The 19,148-nt window shown below is 36.0% G+C and overlaps 1 protein-coding gene across 2 annotated transcripts in view; it reads left to right on the top strand.

Annotated features, from left to right (window-relative positions):
• COL24A1 (collagen type XXIV alpha 1 chain) overlaps nucleotides 1-19,148 on the top strand; it is a 380,233-nt gene that overhangs the window by 179,476 nt on the left and 181,609 nt on the right. For both annotated transcript variants that reach the window (XM_034653815.1, XM_034653814.1), the window contains exon 26: nucleotides 22-66. In XM_034653815.1, the coding sequence (XP_034509706.1) occupies nucleotides 22-66 (45 nt within the window). The remainder of the gene's footprint in view (nucleotides 1-21; nucleotides 67-19,148) is intronic.

Below are 19,148 nucleotides of genomic sequence, written 5' to 3'. Positions count from 1 at the left end.
CTTTATATTATTTATTAACAGGGAGAAGTAGGAGATCAAGGAAACATTGGAAAGATCGGTGAAACAGTAAGCTTATTTTATGCTCTTTTATTTGTACCATCATCTGTAAGCATGTTTAGGAGTCATGTTAGTGATCATCTGTGCCTAATAAAATTCAGAATAAAAAATTCTTACCTCCTACAAATTTAAAGCCACTTGTGATGTGACAAATAAAACCTACTCTACAAGAGAAATGAGGGGAAACAGTTATTGATATTTTTGTCCAATATAAATTATATCTATAATACCAGGAACATTTTTGTTTCTAATATTTGGTCTTTAATTTTAGTTCTGATCATTTCAATCTAAATTTGACCTTAACATTTTTTATTATTAAAAATCTATAACTTACCAAGCCATAAAATAGTAAGCTCTTAAGTTTGAAAATAGTTTTCTTTAGATTTGAAAAATTAAGCTAAGAGGTAAAGTATTGGAAAGCATATTGTAACTTCTTTCCTCAAAAGAAGTTTGATTTGTTTAAATTTACATTTCTGTGGAAGTAGGATGCTTTGTGTTGTATTTGAATCATATACGTTAGAAGTAATTTTATTTTCTGTATTAGGGAAAGCCGGCTAAAATATTTTCTAACAAATGAACCCATATAACATATATAAAGTGGTAAATTACATTGATGCAAGGCAAGTGAATTTATTTACAAAGTGTGCTGGGTTATCACAAAGCAAGTGGTACCATCTAATAGGTTAAATGAGCAAATTCTCTTCCTTCTAACCTTTCTTATGACTTAAATAGAAATAAACTTTTCTAAAAAATTGTTTTGCAATATCAAGTAATCAGACAATTGTATTTCCTGGTCTTGTGATAAAATGGCAATACATTTGATACTCTTATTTTTGTCATGAATTCTTAACAAAAATAAGGAGAGAATCCATTTAGTCTTAAAAGATCATTGCCGTGCCAATTAATCCGTAATCACTAGAAAGATGATTTTTCTGTTCTTGTTTTTACTGAGAAGGGTAATTCCAGTGAGACATTGACATCAATTAGATTATTCAAGACTTCTTCTCAAATATAATTGTAACTGATATTTCTCTAAGGTCACTCAAAGAAATTAAATTCTGTCATTTCTGAGTGACAAATTGCTGAGAAATATACATAAACTAGAATTAATAGCCACAGTTAAAATACCGATCTTTTTTTAAAAAGATTTGTTTATCTATCTATCTATCTATCTATCTATCTATCTATCTATCTATCTATCATCTATCTATCTATTTGAATGACAGTGAGTGAGCCATAAGCAAGAGGGGCAGAAGGAAAGGGAGAGAGAATCTGAAGCCAACTTAGTGCTGAGCCCAGAGCCGGATGTGGGGCTTGATCTCATGACCCTGAGATCACGACCCAAGCCGAAACCAAGAGTCGGACTTTTAACCGACTGAGCCACACAGGTGCCCCATGAGCATCTTTTCTTAATATAACATCGTATATTAAACTTCTAAGTGTTATTACTTAGTAGTGTTGGACTAGTTCCACACAGTATAAGAACCCAGTGCCAGTGCTGTCTAAAGTGGAAATGGGCTGTCTTGGCAGATAGTGGATTTCTGTTATTAGAGGGAAATCAACATTTATTGAGCATTTGCTATGTGCCAGATGTAATACAAAGTGATGTTTAATATTGTGGCATTGCATTTAATTCTCAAACAGTTTTAAAAGGCACATTTTGTTATTCCAGTTTTTGAAATGAGGAAACTGAAGCACAGTAAGTAACCTGTTCAAAGTTACGTAGCTAATAAATTATGGAACTGAGATTTAACCTAGAGATCCAAACTCAAAATCTAAATCTCAAAATCCAAAGCATCATACCCCAGCTTTATTGAGGTTTAACTAAGTTGTAAGATATTTAAAGTGTAAGTGATGATTTAAGGACCCCCCACCCTCAAGTCATTTAATAGAGCTGAGGATGTTTACTGTTAGCTAACAGCCACTTAGACTACAAGTTGTGGAGAGATTTCAAGCATCAAATATATTATCAAACAAGACGGCCTTTTCATCTTTGAGATTCCATCTTTCTCATTAAGGATAGGAGACAAACTTTAAAAAAAATTTCAGTGACTATATTGAGTTAATTAAAATATATAAGATGCTTAAAGAATATTTTATTTTGGCTCTTGGTAATCCCCAGCTTTTATTTTATCTTATTAATTTCAAAATCTTAGAAATATAGTTCATCTAATCCAGAGTTCTGTTAAAACAAAACTCATAAGAGATATGGGAAGATATGATCACCCTTCCTGATATCAGTCTTATAATTTGGGGATTTCTAAGGTTAGTTTTAATTGCTAGCTAGTTTTTACTTTTCCCAGTCTTTTTGTACAGTCTTTTAATTGCCTTTAACTGAACCTCCTCCAGTTTTGTTTCTTTCTAGATCTATACAGATTAGAATCCAGTTTGTGATACAGTATGCCAAGCATAGCAGCCCATCTATATTTCATATCTATATACTTCTTACATTCATTTACTGTGGGCAAATAATTAATTTCTGTAAATGTGCCCTAAAAAGTCTGTAATTCCAAAAGATGCCCCTCATTCTCTTCATTCTAACATAGTATTTTTTTATGAATAAGTCTTGAATTATCCCACCTTAATTGCCAGTCCTCTTTGTCTTTAACTTTCTAGGCTGAAAGTATTTGAAGAGGTATAAAAGAGAATATAGAATCTCGTTTTTTAGTATTGATCAAGAGACCAGAATTAGGATCAGTGGATAGACATCATAAGGGGACAGCTTTCTATGTAGGCAAAAATATTTTAATAGAATTTCTGATACTCAGACTCTCCCATGGGGTGATTCAACACCTCATTCTTAGAAAGTTTGGGTGACTTTCTTCAATCATTTATTCAGCAGATATTCGTATTTATATTCATATGAACCTTGCCTTCATGAAATTTATAGCCTGTTGGAGGTTTGAAAGATTTTAAATAAATAACTGCATAAAGAAATACATAATTATAAACTGTGATACATTCTATAGAGGAAAAGTTTAAGGGACTGTGACAGAGGTGCCAAATTTAGATCAGAAAATGAAAGGTCTGTTTTGAGGAAATGACATACGAATTGTAACCATAAAGCATGGTAGGATTTAGCTAGGGAAGAGTGGAGAGAAAGAACATTCCTGGAATATGCAATATAACAGAATTTTCACCTTTGGACTTCTCTTGCTTTAGAGAAATTATTTTTAATTTTTCTAAATATTTGTTTTCTCAACAGTTAACAGATAAAAATAATAACTACTTCATGGAGTTTCTTGTGAGGATTAAACATGGTAATGCCTTAAAGCACTTAGCACAGAGCCAGTCACATAGTAAAAACTTGAGAAATGTTAGCTGTAATGGTAGTGGTGGTGATTATTATTGTATGGAAAAGCATTTGGCTGTTTTAGGAACTGAAAGAAAGCCAGTGTGGATAGACCTTGGTGAGCCAAGGGAAAAGCAAAGTGAGGGGCTATTAGTAAAGGAAGCAGGAGCCAAATCTTTCGGGGCAATGTTTATTACTCTGGACTTGATCCTGAAGTAGATGGAAAATCGTTGGAGTATTCCATGTAAGCCAATGACAGGATTTAATTTGTGTTTCAGTCACGCTGGTGGCAATGGATTAGGAAATTGGACCATGGTTATGAGGAACAGAGTAGAAGAGAGTGACCAGTTAGAATGCTATTATAGTAGCCGAAATGAGAAAGAAGTGACTTGGGCCAGGGTGATGGCAGTGGGTATAAGTGAAGTGGGTGCATATGAGATATATTTGTGGTGATAATTTGAAAATAGGCTGCAAAAAAAGGGAAGGATTCTAGTCAGTCCAGCATATAATAGGGCTTTGATAACTAAACTATTTATGATTTATCAGGAATATTCTGGAAGCATAAGGAATTGGTATATATGATGTCTAAGGATAATTCCAATTTCTAAGAATCTAGGACTCTTTTCTAAGAATTTAAGTGTTTCTAGTCTTCCTCTCACCTGCCAATTTGGCTTCTTTTCTCTGGCTCTCCTCCAGTTTCATTATGTCTTCCTGCCATTATAGCAAACAGAACTAGACTAAATATTTTAGAAGCAATGGCTCCACAGCCTTCTTCATGAAGGGGATAATAACCTCTATTTCCTTTATTGCTGAGATGCACAAAACTGCGTAGGTTTTTCCTGTAGCAAAAAAAAGCTGGGATGACTTTGGAAAATGATTGGCAGTGACCCCCAGGATTCTTTTCTGGTTTGTTATTTTGAATATAAAACTTGGAATTTTTTTTCATAAAGTGACTACATTAAGTTTCAGTTGCAACTTTTCTGTCCACTTGAAGGGATTATTAATGTCGTATAGTCTGGCCATATTAGTTTACCTCTTAAAATATAACCCAACTACTTGACTTTACATCATTTGTTCCTAATTTATCAATTTAGCAAAATTTCATAAGCAATCTACTGTGTCCTCTCTGTTTTTCTGCCTGCCCTCTGGTGTGCTAGTATATAGTAAATGACTGATGAGCAGGAAGGAAGAGGAAGAGGAAAGGCCATGGATAATCCTCAAAATCAGGTATTCCACTTCTCATTACAAAACCGTTAGCATCATAGAGCTTCTAATGGCTGATTCTAAGTTGGATTATAACCAGCTCCTTCAGGACCAAATAGAGGTGGAGTCAGAGGAGGAAATGAAAGGAAGGAAATCTGTTTATTGAAGAACTACTATCTCATTTAATCTTAAAACAACCCTACTAAGATAAAGCTTATTGACATTCTGGAAGTGAGGAAATAGAAATTTATTGAAGTTACATGATATGTTCAAATTCCTACAGTTAGTAAGCAGTGGATCTGGATTTTCTACTTCCTGTTCCAAGGTTCTTTTAGCTACATCAAAAATTAGTTATCCTGTCTTTATTTTTTATCAATTGGCCTACTGTCTTGTTCTCTCTTTTTATTTTATTTTACTTTATTTTATTCATTATTTATTTTAATTCCAGTGTTGTTAACAAACACTGTTATATTAGTTTCAGGTGTACAATATAGTACTTCAGCGGTTCCATGTATGATTCAGTGCTCATCAAGATAAATGTACTCCTAATCCCCTTCACTTATTTCACCCATCTCACACTGACCTCCCCTCTGGTAGCCATCTGATTGTTCTCTATCATTGAGTCTGTCTTTGGTTTGTCTCTTTTTTTTCCCCTTTGTTCATTTTTTTTCTTAAGTTGCACATATGAATGAAGTCATATGGTATTTGTCTTTCTCTGACTGACTTATTTTGCTTAGCATAATACTCTGTAACTCCATCCATGTTGTTGCAAATGGCAAGATTTAATTCTTTTTTATGGTTGAGTAATATTCCATTGTATATATACACACCACCTCTTCTTTATCCATTCATCTATCAATAGACACATGGGCAACTTCCATAATTTGGCTATTGTAGTTAATGCTGCAGTAAACATAGGGTGCATATGTCATTTCAAGTTAATGTTTTTGTATTCTTTGGCTAAATACCCAGTAGTATGATTAGTGTAGTGTAGTTCTATTTTTAATTTTTTGAGGAAACTCCATTCTGTCTTCCACAGTATCTGCAACTAGTTTGCAGTCTCACCAATAGTGCATGAGAGTTCCTTTCTCTACACATCCTCACCAACACTTGTTGTTTATTGTGTTTTTTATTTTAACCATTCTGATAGGTGTGAGGTAATATCTCATTCTAGGTTTGATTTGCGTTTTCCTGATGATGAATGCTGTTGAACATCTTTCATGCGTCTGTTGACCATCTGTATGTATTCTTTGGAAAAATGTCTGTTAATGTCTTCTGCCCATTTTTAAATTGGATTATTTGGGTTTTTTTTTTTTAAAGATTTTATTTATTAATTTGACAGAGATAGAGACAGCCAGTGAGAGAGGGAACACAAGCAGGGAGTGGGGGAGGAAGAAGCAGGCTCATAGCAGAGGAGCCTGATGTGGGGCTCGATCCCATAATGCCGGGATCACGCCCTGAGCCGAAGGCAGACGCTTAACTGCTGTGCCACCCAGGCGCCCCTGGGTTTTTTTTTTTTTTTTTGGTTTTGAATTGTATAAGTTAATTATATGTTTTTGGATACTAACCCTTTATCAGATATGCCATTTGCAAATATCTTCTCCCATTCAGTAGGTCGTTGTTTAGACTTGTTGATTGTTTCCTTTGCTGTGCAGAAGCTTTTTATTTTGATGTAGCCTCAATAGTTTATTTTTGCTTTTGTTACCCTTGCCTCAGGAGACGTATCTAGAAAAAAGTTGCTACCACCGATATCTGAGAAATTACTGCCTGTGTTCTCCTCTAGGGTTTTTATGGTTTCAGGCCTCACATTTAGGTCTTTAATCCATTTTGAGTTTGTTTTTGTGTATGGTGTAAGAAAGTGGTCCAATTCATTCTTTTGCAAGTTACAGATTTGTAATATAACTTGTCTAAAATTGTGATATCTCCAGTTTTGTTTTTCTTTCTCAAGACTGTTTTGGGCTTTTTGGGGTCTTTTGTGGATCCATACAAATTTTAGGCTTATTTGTTTTAGTTCTGTGAAAAATATTGTTAGTGTTTTGATAAGGATTGCCTTTATGTGTATATTGCTTTGCTTAATATAGACATTTTAGCAATATTTGTTCTTCCACTCCATGAACATGGAACATCTTTCCATTTTTTTTTGTTGTCTTCAATTTTTTCATCAGGGCTTCATAGTTCTTAGAGTACAGATCTTTCATCTCTTTGGTTAAGTTTATTTCTAGCTATATTTTATTATTTTTGGTACAATCATAAATGAGATTGTTTTCTTAATCTTGCCTTCTGCTGCTTCATTATTAGTGTATAGAAATGCAGTGGATTTCTCTGTACATTGATTTTGTATCTTGCAAACTTACCAAATTCATTTATCAGTTCTACTAGATTTTTGGTGGACTCTTTCAGGTTTTCTATATATAGTATAATGTCATTTGCAAATAGTGAAAGTTTACTTCCTTACCAGTTTGGATGCCTTTTTTTCCTTTTTCTGTCTGATTGCTGTGTTTGGGACTTCCAATACTATGTTGAATAAAAATGGTGAGAGTGGACATCCTTGTCTTGTTTCTGACCTTAGGGAAAAAAGCTTTCAGTTCTTCCTCATTGAGTATGATGTTAGCTTTGGGTTTTTCATATAAGGCCTTTATTATGTTGAAGTATGTTCCCTCTAAACCTACTTTGTTGAGGGTTTTTATCATGAATGGATCTTGTACTTTGTCAAATGTTTTTTCTGCATCTACTGAAATGATCATATGCTGCTTCTCCTTTCTCTTGTTGATATGATGTATCATGTTGATTGATTTGTGAATATCAAACCACCCTTGCAGCCTGGGAATTAATCGCACTTAGTAGTGATGAATGATTTTTTTAATGTATTGTTGGGTTTGGTCTGCCTAATATTTTGGTGAGGATTTTGCGTCTATGTTCTTCAGAGATATGGGCCTATAGTTCTCTTTTTTGGTAGTGTCTTTATCTGGTTTTGGTATTAGGGTAATGCTGGTCTCATAGAATGAATTTGAAGTTTTTCTTCTTCTTCTATTCTTTGGAAAAGTTTGAGAATAGGTATTAACTTTTTTTTAAATGTTTAATGGAATTCATCTGTGAAGCCATCTGGTCCTGGACTTTTGTTTGTTGGGAGTTTTTTGATTACTGATTCAATTTCATTGCTGATAATTAGTCTGTTCAAATTTGCTATTTCTGCATTAGTTTTGGTAGATTATATGTTTCTATGAATTTTCCCATTTCTTCTAGATTGTCCAATTTGTTGGCATATAATTTTTCATAATATTCTGTTACAATCCTTTGTATTTCTGTGGTGTCGCTTGTTATTTCTCCTCTTTCATTTCTGATTTTGTTTATTTGACTCCTCTGTCTCTCTCTCTCTCTTTCTTTTTTTTCTTTTTTTGTGAGTCGGATTAAAGTTTTATCAATTTCCTTGATCTTTTCAAAGAACCAGCTCCTGATTTCATTGATCTGTTCTATTGTTTTTTTAGTTTCTATATCATATATTTCTGCTCTGTTCTTTATTATTTCCTTCCTTCTACTAGTTTGGGGTTTTATGTGTTCTTTTTCTAGCTCCTTTAGGAGTCAGGTTAGGTTGTTTATTTGAGATGTTTTTTGCTCCTTGAGGTAGGCGTGTATTACTATAAACTTCCCTCTTAGAACTGCTTTTGGGGTATCTCAAAGATTTGGGACCATTGTGTTTTCATTTTCGTTTTTCTCCATGTAATTTTTTATTTCTTCGATTTTTCGGTTGACTCATTCATTGAGCATGTTATTTCAACTCCGTGTATTTGTGCTGTTTCCAGAGTTTTTCTGGAAAAAAGTTCTATTTTCATAGCATTGGGGTCAGAAAAGATGCATGGTATGACTTCAATCTTTTTGAATTTGTTGAGACTTATTTTATGGCCTAATATATGATCTATTCTGGAGAGTATTCTCTGTGTGATCTTGAAAAGAATTTGTCTTCTGTTGTTTTAGGATGGAATGTTCTGAATATATCTCTTAAATCTATCTGGTCTAGTGTGTGGTTCTCTTTCCCTCACCCCAAGGCAGTAGACAATGTGAAGTGGTGCTGGCCCCTGAGGGAGCTATTTGCATCCTGCCAGGCTTGTGGCATTACTTCAGACAGGCTCGTGAGTGTGTTGGCAGGGACGTGCTGCCACTCCTGGGTCCGGGCTGGTGTGGGGCACACAGTTTTAACATGGTGCCCGCCAGTCTGCTTGCAAAATGAGACCTGCCACTGCAGTTGCTGGGATTGGGGCTGGCCTGCGTGGATCCACAAAGTGTACTGGCCAGGAGACATGGGTTGGTAAGGTTTGTGCTGGTCTTCTAGGGGAAGGGAACTGCTACAGGGGTACTTAGGCAAGGGTGACTGAAAAGGGCAGTTCCGCTGAAGCCCAGAGTGGTGGGGCTTGGTATAAGCAATTAGGTAGTAAATTCTGACACTGTGCTGATTCCCACAGGTGGCAGTGTGTTTATGCTGAGGGGTGGGGGAGGGAGATAGTGCCTGCCAGCTCCTTTGTTCCTGGACTGGTCCTCCTGTGATCCTGCCCCTTCTAGACACTCTCTGAAATGAGTAAACTACTCTCCTGCTTATATGTCCCAGGCATTTTTCAAACTGTCGCTTCTGTGCTGTATCTGGCAGGGCTGTTTGTCCTGTAATCTAAGGATGGGGACTCAGTTTCCACTTGCCCTCTGGGCTCTCTCAGAGCTGAGCCCACTGATTTTTAAAATTCCAGGTTTTTAAACCTGCTAGTTGAAAGAACTCATGAAAGTTGGTCCTTCTCACTTTCAAAGCAAAGTGTGATGGGGATTCATCTTCCCCATGCAGGCTCCCTGGTGTGATAGTCTGTTTCTCCCCGTTCTCTGTGCCTTCAGCTTCCTCCCCCACTCCGTGGACTACCAGTTTGTTTGTTCCCCACTGTTGGGGACACTGTTGCCCTTTGTACCCTCTCTGATGTGGCTTCTTCTTTACCTTTAGTTATGGAGTTTGATCTGCCAGTCTTTGGGTCATTTTCCGGGTTATTTACATGGATATGAGTGTCATCTAATTGTATCCGTGGAGGAGGTGAGCTTAGGATCCTCTTACTCTGCCATCTTCCCAGCCTACTCTATTTGTCCTGTCTTTAAATGGAAACTTGGGAATCAATAGTTAGATTCGGAAATGAGCAAAATAAAATTTTACTTGGTAATCTCTTATGCCAAGCTGGCAATTAAATTTTAAAATATTGTCAAATGTTATTATTTCTGAGAATTATTGAAGCATAATTTAATGTATTTATAATGGAATCAGGAAAGATTTTGAAACATGTGGAAGAAAATATGAAGAAGTGCTCATTGCAAAACCTCATTTAATACAGTGATGAGTTTTGGTGCTGTCTTGGTGGCATTATCATGAAATTATTATCAAACATCATACAAGATCATTTTATTTAATAAGTTCCATTTCTTCTTTCATTAAAAGGAGAATGCTATTTTAGATGGACTTACCTAAATCATAAAAGTGACCCATATTTTCTTGAGGAAAAGTCCCAGAAGCTGATAGTACCATTTAGCCAAATAAGAACAAAGTAAAACTCTATCAAACTGTCCTTATAGGGCCTCTGTAGTCTCAGTGCTTTCATCTTAAAAATGTCATCTACCCCCTCTTCTTTCCAAGCTGCACACAACTGTAGGACAGCTACAAAGCTGTTATATGTCTCCTATATGGCAGGGAGAGGCAATTGTTCTCAGAATGGAAAGTTACACAAAATGTGTATCTACCATACATAAAATCATGATGCTTACCTTGCAAACAAGGATGCTTACCTGAATATAATAAAAATAGGTACTATTTATTGAAAACCTGTGATATGTCAGTTACTTTGTATATATTGTATCATTTAATCCTCACAAAAACTCTGGAAAATAAAAATTGCTCCTCTTTTATACAAAAGAAAACATGTTTCAGAGAAGTTAAGAAATTTAGCACCCTGCTTCCTCTTAACAATGAGATGATTTCCAATTGTCTTTCTAATGAATACATATTGTCCTATTGTTACTATATAAAGTTAGAGATTATGGGGCCCAAGTACCACATTATGGTTTGAGGAAGTGTCTCAGAAACATAGATGTGGCAAAATTGTTATGTTTTAGAATCATATATTTGACATTTATTATCTTTGAAATGTGTAAATAGTATTACTTATTGGATTAAGAAGCCACAGCAAATTAATTTCACTATAGTATTAAGTCCACTCTGGACTCCAGGAAACAAACTGAGGCTTACAGAAGGGAGGGGGTAGGGGGTTGGGGTAACCGAGTGATGGGTATTAAGGAAGGCATGTGTTGTGATGAGTACTGGGTGTTATATGCAACTAATGAATCATTGAACACTACATCAAAAACCAGGAATGTACTATATGTTGGCTAACTGAACATAAGAAAAAGAAATAAACAAAAGAAAGAAAATTAGAAAGAAAAAAAGAAAATTAGAAAGTATAAATCAATGAAGTCAAAAGGGAATACACACAAAGTGTGTGGATATATTCATGGACGTGATCAGAGAAGATATATGACATTACAATTCTAGGTAAATTGAAAAGAAGCAAATTAAAGACAATTTGAAACCTACCATTCTCTGAAAACAAGGTGCAAATAACTCCAAGGTGAGCTATTATTTCATAAATGAGATGCCAATAGTGTTTTCTTTTAAAGATTTATTTATTTATTTTAGAGAGAGTGTAGAGTGGGGGATGGGAGGATTGGGACAGAGGAAGAGGGAGAGAATCTCAAACAGACTCCATGCTGAGTACAGAACCTGACCTGGGACTTGATCTCACAATCCTGAGATCATGATTTGAGCTGAAATCAGGAGTCTGACACTTAACTGACTGAGCCACCCAGGCCACTGAGACGTCAATAGTTTTTAAATCACAAACACAGGAGATTAAGAAAATGGAAGCAACAAATTTCTGGGAAAAGTTGAAATGTTCATAAAGGTGGAAGAATTTCTGAGTCCTTTGGGCTATAAAATATACCATTTTTTCAACATTTATGACATCTCATTATAAAAAGAGAAGTAAATTAGTAGGAAAATAACAAAACTCTATTAAGTGTAGTCCTACAGAACTTTTTTCTACAGCTATGAAAGTTGAAGTATATGGAAAAATGAAGATTACAGAAAATTGTTCATGTCACAAAAGCAAATGTCATAAGAGGTAGACCAAAATTAAAGCACATATAAGTGGTTATTAAGGGGAAACTAACAAAAATGGAAAAAATTCACATGATTATAAAATAAATGTAAAAGGCAAAATTTCTATCTGGGGGGAAATGAGTGATACACACAAAACTGTGCTAGAGCTAAAAACACAGGAGGTACTGAAAGCCCAGCATATCTTAGAAATATAAAAGTTTATATACTTTATATTAAGTATATATTTTTTTCTTTTATCCTTACTCAATGTACATTCAGTGACAGGTAAAAAGTAAAATATTCTGGGAAAAGGAATGAGATCCAACATTTATGGAGTAACATAGGGAAAAGGTATGTATCATATATATCATATTAAAGGGTAATAAGAGACCCCTTCTTAGTCTAATGAAGTTTACAGATTGCCCAATTGAAATAGCAATACATTGCTTCAAAGTAATCAAATAGAAGAGAAATGAAAATAGAAGTTTGTGCTTCCAAACACAAACAATAACATTAGTCTTTTTCACATGTAAGCATTTAGTATGCTACTGTCTGGGGCGCTATTAGCCTTCTGACTAAGGAAACATAAGCTTGATCACTTTACCTATTTTAGAATTGATAAAAATAATAATTTTTTAAAGATTTTATTTATTTATTTGACAGATAGAGAGCACAAGCAGGAGGAGCAGCAGGCAGAGGGAAAGGGAGAAACAGTCTCCCCAAAGAGCAGGGAGCCCGATGCAGGACTCAAAACCAGGACCCTGGGACCATGACCTGAGACCAAGGCAGACACTTAACTGACTGAGCCATCCAGGCACCCCAAAATAATTATTTTTTTAGTTCCCTTTGGTTTTTCAGGACTTACTCCTAAGGGTTATTTTTTAAAATCACATTTAATGCAATTCTGTATTTGAGCCTGGGACATTAAGATTCAGAATCCAAATGGGTTTAAAGATAACATAATAATAAAAAAAGAATCATAAAAAAGATTATTATCCCATGATTTCACACTGATAAACTTATTTCTTTCATTTATTCTATCAGTCAAAAGATGCTTATTGAATACTTACTATGTGCTAGATATACAGTCATATAAGGCTTGATCCTCAAGTGATTTGTCATCTAAAAATGAGTAAAAAATTATACACATATTTCATCAAAACATGAGTCCTATTATAGAAGATACTCTTTTTTTTTTTAAGACTTTATTTATTTATTTGACAGAGAGAGAGAGAGAGAGCACAAGCAGGGGGAGTGGCAGGCAGGGGGAGAGAGAGAAGCAGGCTCCCCACTGAGCAGAGAGCCTGATGTGGGGCTTGATCCCATGACACTGGGATCATGACCTGAGCGGAAGACTGAGCCACCCAGGCAGCCTAGAAGGTAGTCATAAAAAGAAGAAGAAGGAGAAGGAGAAGGAGAAGAAGAAGTAAAAATTGTTTTCATGCCTATCATAAGGATATATATGTTGATAACAAACCCTCAGCTTTATTTGACTAAAATCATGTTAGTGTTTTCTCAATTAGAAATAACTACAATGTGGTAATCACAGGAAATGGAAGCTCTAAATTTCTATATAGAAGGGGTCTGGGGTAGCACTTCGGTTAGAAGGGAGTGCTAAAGGACTTCCCTTGAAGCTATGTTTGCATGAAAACTACACTATTTTGGGGGTACCTGGGTGGCTCAGTTGGTTAAGCGTCTGCCTTTAGCTCAGGTCATAATCCCAGGGTCCTGGGATTGAGCCCCATGCCAGGCTCCCTGTTCAGCAGGGAGTCTGCTACTCCCTTTCCTCCTGCTTGTGCTATCTCTCTCTCTCTCTCAAATAAGTAAAATGTTTTTTAAAAATATACTATTTTCATTTGTTAGTAGTGTACTATTTTATTTAGATATTTACACATCAATAAAAATAGACTTCTAATGATGTTTTTATGCTCAGAATTTATAAGATAAAGAATACATTTCTTGTTCATGTCAAAGAATGGGCTGACCTGATGGAAGTAAAGGTAGGGGCCAGGGTAAAGGTGTTGCCTTGGGCTACCTTGTGGCACTACTGCTCTTATAGAAGGAAAATGCAGTTTTTGAATCTGAGAGTAAGGCTAATGAAAAATTTTTATGGTTCTGATCTTTAAAAAAAATACATAAGGTCTACATAACCAATGTACTGAATTTGGACCTTAAGGAGCTACACTCGTTTTAGAACATGGGTCAGCAAACTTTTCTATAAAAGGCCAGATATGTATTTTAGACTTTCAGGCCATATCATCTCTGTCACAACTATTCAACTCTCTCTGCCACTTACAGAAGCTCTCTTAGACAATATGGAAATGAATGATTCTGGCTGTGTTCCCAATAAAACTTTATTTACAAAAATAGTAGAAAAGGGGCACCTGGTGGCTCAGTCGGTTAAGTGTCTGCCTTCAGCTCAGGTCATGATCTCAAGGGTCCTGGGATAGAACCCTGTGTCAGGCTCCCTGCTGAGCAGGTAGTCTGTTTCTCCCTCTCCCTCTCCCTCTCCACCCCCACCCACCCCCATTTTCCATTGTGCATGCTCTCTCTCTCTCTCAAATAAATAAATCAATCTTTAAAAATAATAGTGGGGAAAAAAAGAAATATACAGCAGGCAGGATTGGCCTACAGGCTCTAGTTTGCCTTTCCTTTCACAGAAAGTTACACTTTATCTGGGATACATCAGTCTTTATTAAATGAATCTGCCATATGCATTTCTGCTTCATTACTCTTTTATTATTAATAAAAAAGCACTAAATGTGAATGTGATTTCTTCAAATAAAAAAGCAGATTAAACTAGCAGACGTGCTGTGTTGCTACCATGCACTGATTTTGTGTACTAAGCATTCACATAATGAATTAATTTGCATTTATATGTAGACACATGTACCTCCAAAGTACTCTACTGCAATTCATCTCTTTTTTTTTTTTTCCCCTCAACAAACACTTAAGAATCTTATCAGGAAGTATTTTCCAAGAACAAAGAAATCTGCTTTTTATGTACACAAGTTCATTGGAAACATTTTTCTGAACATTATACATGTATTTTTGAAGTTCTGTTCTGAGTCAAAAGATTTCCATATATTAAGTTTTGGTGAGCTTTTTTCCCCCATTACTTTGGGAAAAGTTATAAGGAATGTCATTAGACTTGTATTTCCCATTAGGTTGAGATTATTTTGTGTTTGCATTCTATCTTCTGTTTATGAAACATCTCTTTTTTGTCATCAATTTGACAAAACAGCCTGAGGGGAACATCACAGCATTTTTGTTCAAAAAGATATATGTTTAATACTCTCCTTTTGACTATAGGAAAAATAATTAAGTGAAATCATCCTTTTTTTTAAACCATAAATACAGCCAGCTTTGTGTCTTATAGAAAACTTTTTATAATTATATAACCTTTCTATGTCTTCAGTTCCAGATGGAAAGTTCATAGCTGCTGAGATATAAGTCTTATATGCTCAGTTTTTTTGAGGGTTTTCTCTTTTTCTGATTAATGAGTTTTGGAAAAATTCTCTGTTAAAATCTGTGTTTCTTTAATGTGTTGATTATATCATTAACAATAAAATCATTTTAGTCACTGCAATCTGGAAAGACTTAGATGATACACGCTCCTCCAAAAATGATAGGGGGATGGGACAGAGTAGATTTTAAGGGGGGGAAATGAGTCTGTAGAAGCCTTAAAAATATAGATAAGAATTTTTCAACCTGTTAAGACCTCCTGCAATATATCCCTCACCTATCCTTATAGTTATTATTTCTCACACTTCCCAATTTACTAGGCCAAAGTGGGCCATTAAATGTTTCTTAAAAGGAACCCCACTTATATATGCCTTTGTTCGGATTGTTTCTGTCACCTCTGAAGGCCTTCATTTCCCCACTCCCATTATCTGCCTAGCAGCAACTCTCAAGACCGCTCTCAAATCATCTGCTCTACCATGAAGTGTTTTCTGATAATCCTTGCCCAAAATTAGATTCAGTCTCCTTCTTTGTTAAGCCTTTCAGTACTTTATCTACATTATCATGGTCCTTAGTTTATTTTGCTTTATACCAGTTACCTTTTTATTTGAATTATCTATACAGAAAACTGTCTCCCACAGCAATGAACACATGCCTAATACATTTTACATTGACAATAGTATATGTTTTATATGATGGAACTGAAACAAATTAAGAATGAAAGGTAATTTTTCTAATTTATTTGCTACTAGTTGTATCTTAAGAGGACTTTCATGTGCTTGAGCTAAGTCTGAAAGTATGACATATTCTTGTGAGACAATCTTCATAAGGAAGGACATTTCAATGGGAACAGCAGCATGAGAATAAAATATATGGAGGCATGAAATATCTGCAGTGTTTGCAAAACTATATTCTAAGGAGTTCAGAGTAGCTGGAGGGAGGTAAGGCACGAGTGGTCACAGCTCACCTGGCTCTTATTACTTACTTTTAATGTCCTTCCTGTCTTTTCTGGTTCACAAATACCTACTGTTCTTCCACAAGTCAGATCAAGCATCGCCTCCTCCAAACCTCGATTGCTTTATTCTCTATACCTTATACATTCTTCTACCATCATTTACTGCCCTTACTTATTTACATGGTTTTCCAGTACTAGATTAAGTTCTTTAAACACCAGGGGTTGTGAAGCAAAGCCTAAATATGAAGTGTAACTTATATTTAAGAAATAAATAATGGATGAAGGTAAATCCAAAAGCTTTCTCTGATCTGTAGTTTCCTTTAAAGTTAAAAATTATACCTCAGACTCATTGGATTGCTTTAGGTAGTATGGACAATTTAACAATATTAATTCTTCCAATCTGTGGACACAGGATATTTTATTTGTGTCTTCTTCAGTTTCTTTCATCAATGTCTTTAGTTTTTAGGACTCAGATCTTTTACATTCTTGGTTCAGTTTATCCCTAAGTATCTTATTATTTTTGATGCCCTGAGTTGAGTAATGGGGAAGATGATATGACCAGCATGGTGGTATACATGGCTACATTGCTAACCTTTTTGGAGAAAGTCAGGAGTATGAGGAACCTAAGAACTCATGTGGGGATTTTGTGAAATTGCTTCACCTTCTCAAACAGGCAGTGAGGGCATAATTAAGCTTCAATATTTTCAGCACAATGCTATTACGTTTATCGTCAGCACAGTAAATGTTCAAGGACCTGCTCTCTGCTGAAAGGGAGTTTTCTACCTGTACTAGGGTACTAGTGAGATTACTAATTTACCCAGCATATTCTACGATGTGACAAAACCAAAACCAAGGTCTGTAAGAGTTAATACTAGAGAATTAGTGAGCAACATCATGCCATATGCAGAATGAGGCAAGAATAAGCCAATCACTTAATGAGGTCAAAATGAAATAGGATAGATACTCAGAACTAGCAGGAATAAATGATGTAAGAAAGAAATGACAAATATGACCCAGTATAATTTCATTGTGGCAAATGATATCTTCACTCTTAGGAGAGCTTTTCAGGTTTTGTTTTTTTGTTTGTTTGTTTGTTTTGCAGCATATCTTAAAGATGCTCTCCTACACTTGAGCCCTAAGAATATCATATGCGTCAGTCAAATGGTCTTGCAAAGAACCATTGTCCAACCAGTTCGCAGACAAATTCAAAAATATTTGTTATTTCATAAAGAAAAAAGAAAGTCTCTTGAGGACATCCTTCTTCCTCTCTGATCTCTTCCTTCCTTATTTTTTAATAATATGAGTAGGGAAGTAAAAATCATCACATTTTTATATATAAGTAAACTATGGGAACTTCCACCATTTCAATGTTTTAATTAAGAATCCAACATCTGAAATTTCTGGGGAAGATGGTGGAATAAGAAGATCCTGAGCTCACCTCACCCCATGAATATAACTAGATAACACCCACATCAGTACAAATAACCCAGAAAATGACCCGAAATTAGGCAATGCAGACTCTCCACAGCCAAATGTAAAGAGGCCATATTGAAGAGGGTAGGACAGAGAGGCAGTTGGTAGCCAAACGGACCCTTGGGACTGTCTCCAGGAGGGAGGGCACAGCAGGCAGAGAGAGAGCAGGGGAACAGATCCCTACACCAGATACCCCAGGCATGGAAGACCTGCAAAGGGAAGACAAATCCCTGTAACACTTGGCTTTGGAAACCAGAGGGGTCTAACAATTGGTGAGACTTTACACCTGGGACTTTAAAAAGCAGCAATCTCCACTTTAGGGAGCACACCAAACAGCCCATGGAGATAAAGCACAGAATCAGCAGTTTGAAAAAATGTCTGGGGTAAATAGGAAGATTTATTTACTAATCTCAGAGCTTGTGCTGAAGAGCAGGGACCTTTGGAAGACTTTCCAAGAACAAAAAGCTGGTAGGCACCATTTCCCTTCCATGCCTCCTAGCCTAGATACAAGGACACCTGTAGGAATCAGCACAGTGAAACACTCTCCAACCAGCTTGTCAACAGCGTGCCCCACCCCATGCGCTTCTGCTGAAATGCCCCTTCCAATCCACCCAGTCTAGCAGGAATTTTCCTGGGTGACTGAATGTCTCCTCCCACAGTGGGCCAGCGTGGATCTTACTGGCACGGCAAGCCCTGCCCCTGCCCCAAGTCTTCTATAGACTTGTCCTTCCAGTGTGCCCTTGTCTGGAGCCCCTCCAAAGGGGTACCACAAGTATGGCACTGTGCAAGCAGCCCCAGTAGGGTCCAGCACCACTCCAAAGTAACTCCTGCCCCAAGGAGAGGGGAGGATAACCACACTTACCAGTTCAACTGCAGCCCTAACAGAGATATGTCTCTGAGGGAAGGAGAAAAAAGCAGAAATAAACTATTAAGGCTACATTAAAATAAAAAGCTTCTGCACAACAAAGGAAGCAATCAACAAAACTAAAAGACAACCTACTGACTGGGAGAAGATATTGGCAAATGACATATCTGATAAAGTGTTAGTATCAAAAATATATAAAGACTATATACAAGTCAACACCAAAAAAACAATCCAATTAGAAATGGGCAGAAGACATGAACGGACATTTCTCCAAAGAAGGCATACATGGCCAACAGACACATGAAAAGATGCTCAACATCATTCATCATCAGGGAAATGCAAATCAAAACTACAATGAGCTATCACCTCACACCTGTCAGAATGGCTAAAATAAAAAACACAAGAAACAACAAGGATGTTGGCAAGGATGGGAGAAAAAAACCTCATGCCCTTTTGGTGGAAATGCAGTCTGGTGCAGCCACTGTGGAAAACAGTATAGATGTTCCTTCAAAATTAGAAATAGAATTACCATACTACCCAGTAATTACACTACTGGGTATTTATCCAAAGAATACATAAACACTAATTCAAAAGGATATATGCACCCTATATTTATTGAAGCATTATCTATAGTAACCAAATTATGGAAGCCACCCATGTGTCCATGGAT

Source organism: Ailuropoda melanoleuca, chromosome 2 (genome assembly GCF_002007445.2).
Source record: "Ailuropoda melanoleuca isolate Jingjing chromosome 2, ASM200744v2, whole genome shotgun sequence".
Lineage (NCBI taxonomy): Eukaryota > Metazoa > Chordata > Mammalia > Carnivora > Ursidae > Ailuropoda > Ailuropoda melanoleuca.
Note: the sequence above shows the minus strand (reverse complement) of the source record. Positions and strands in the feature narration are given on the sequence as shown.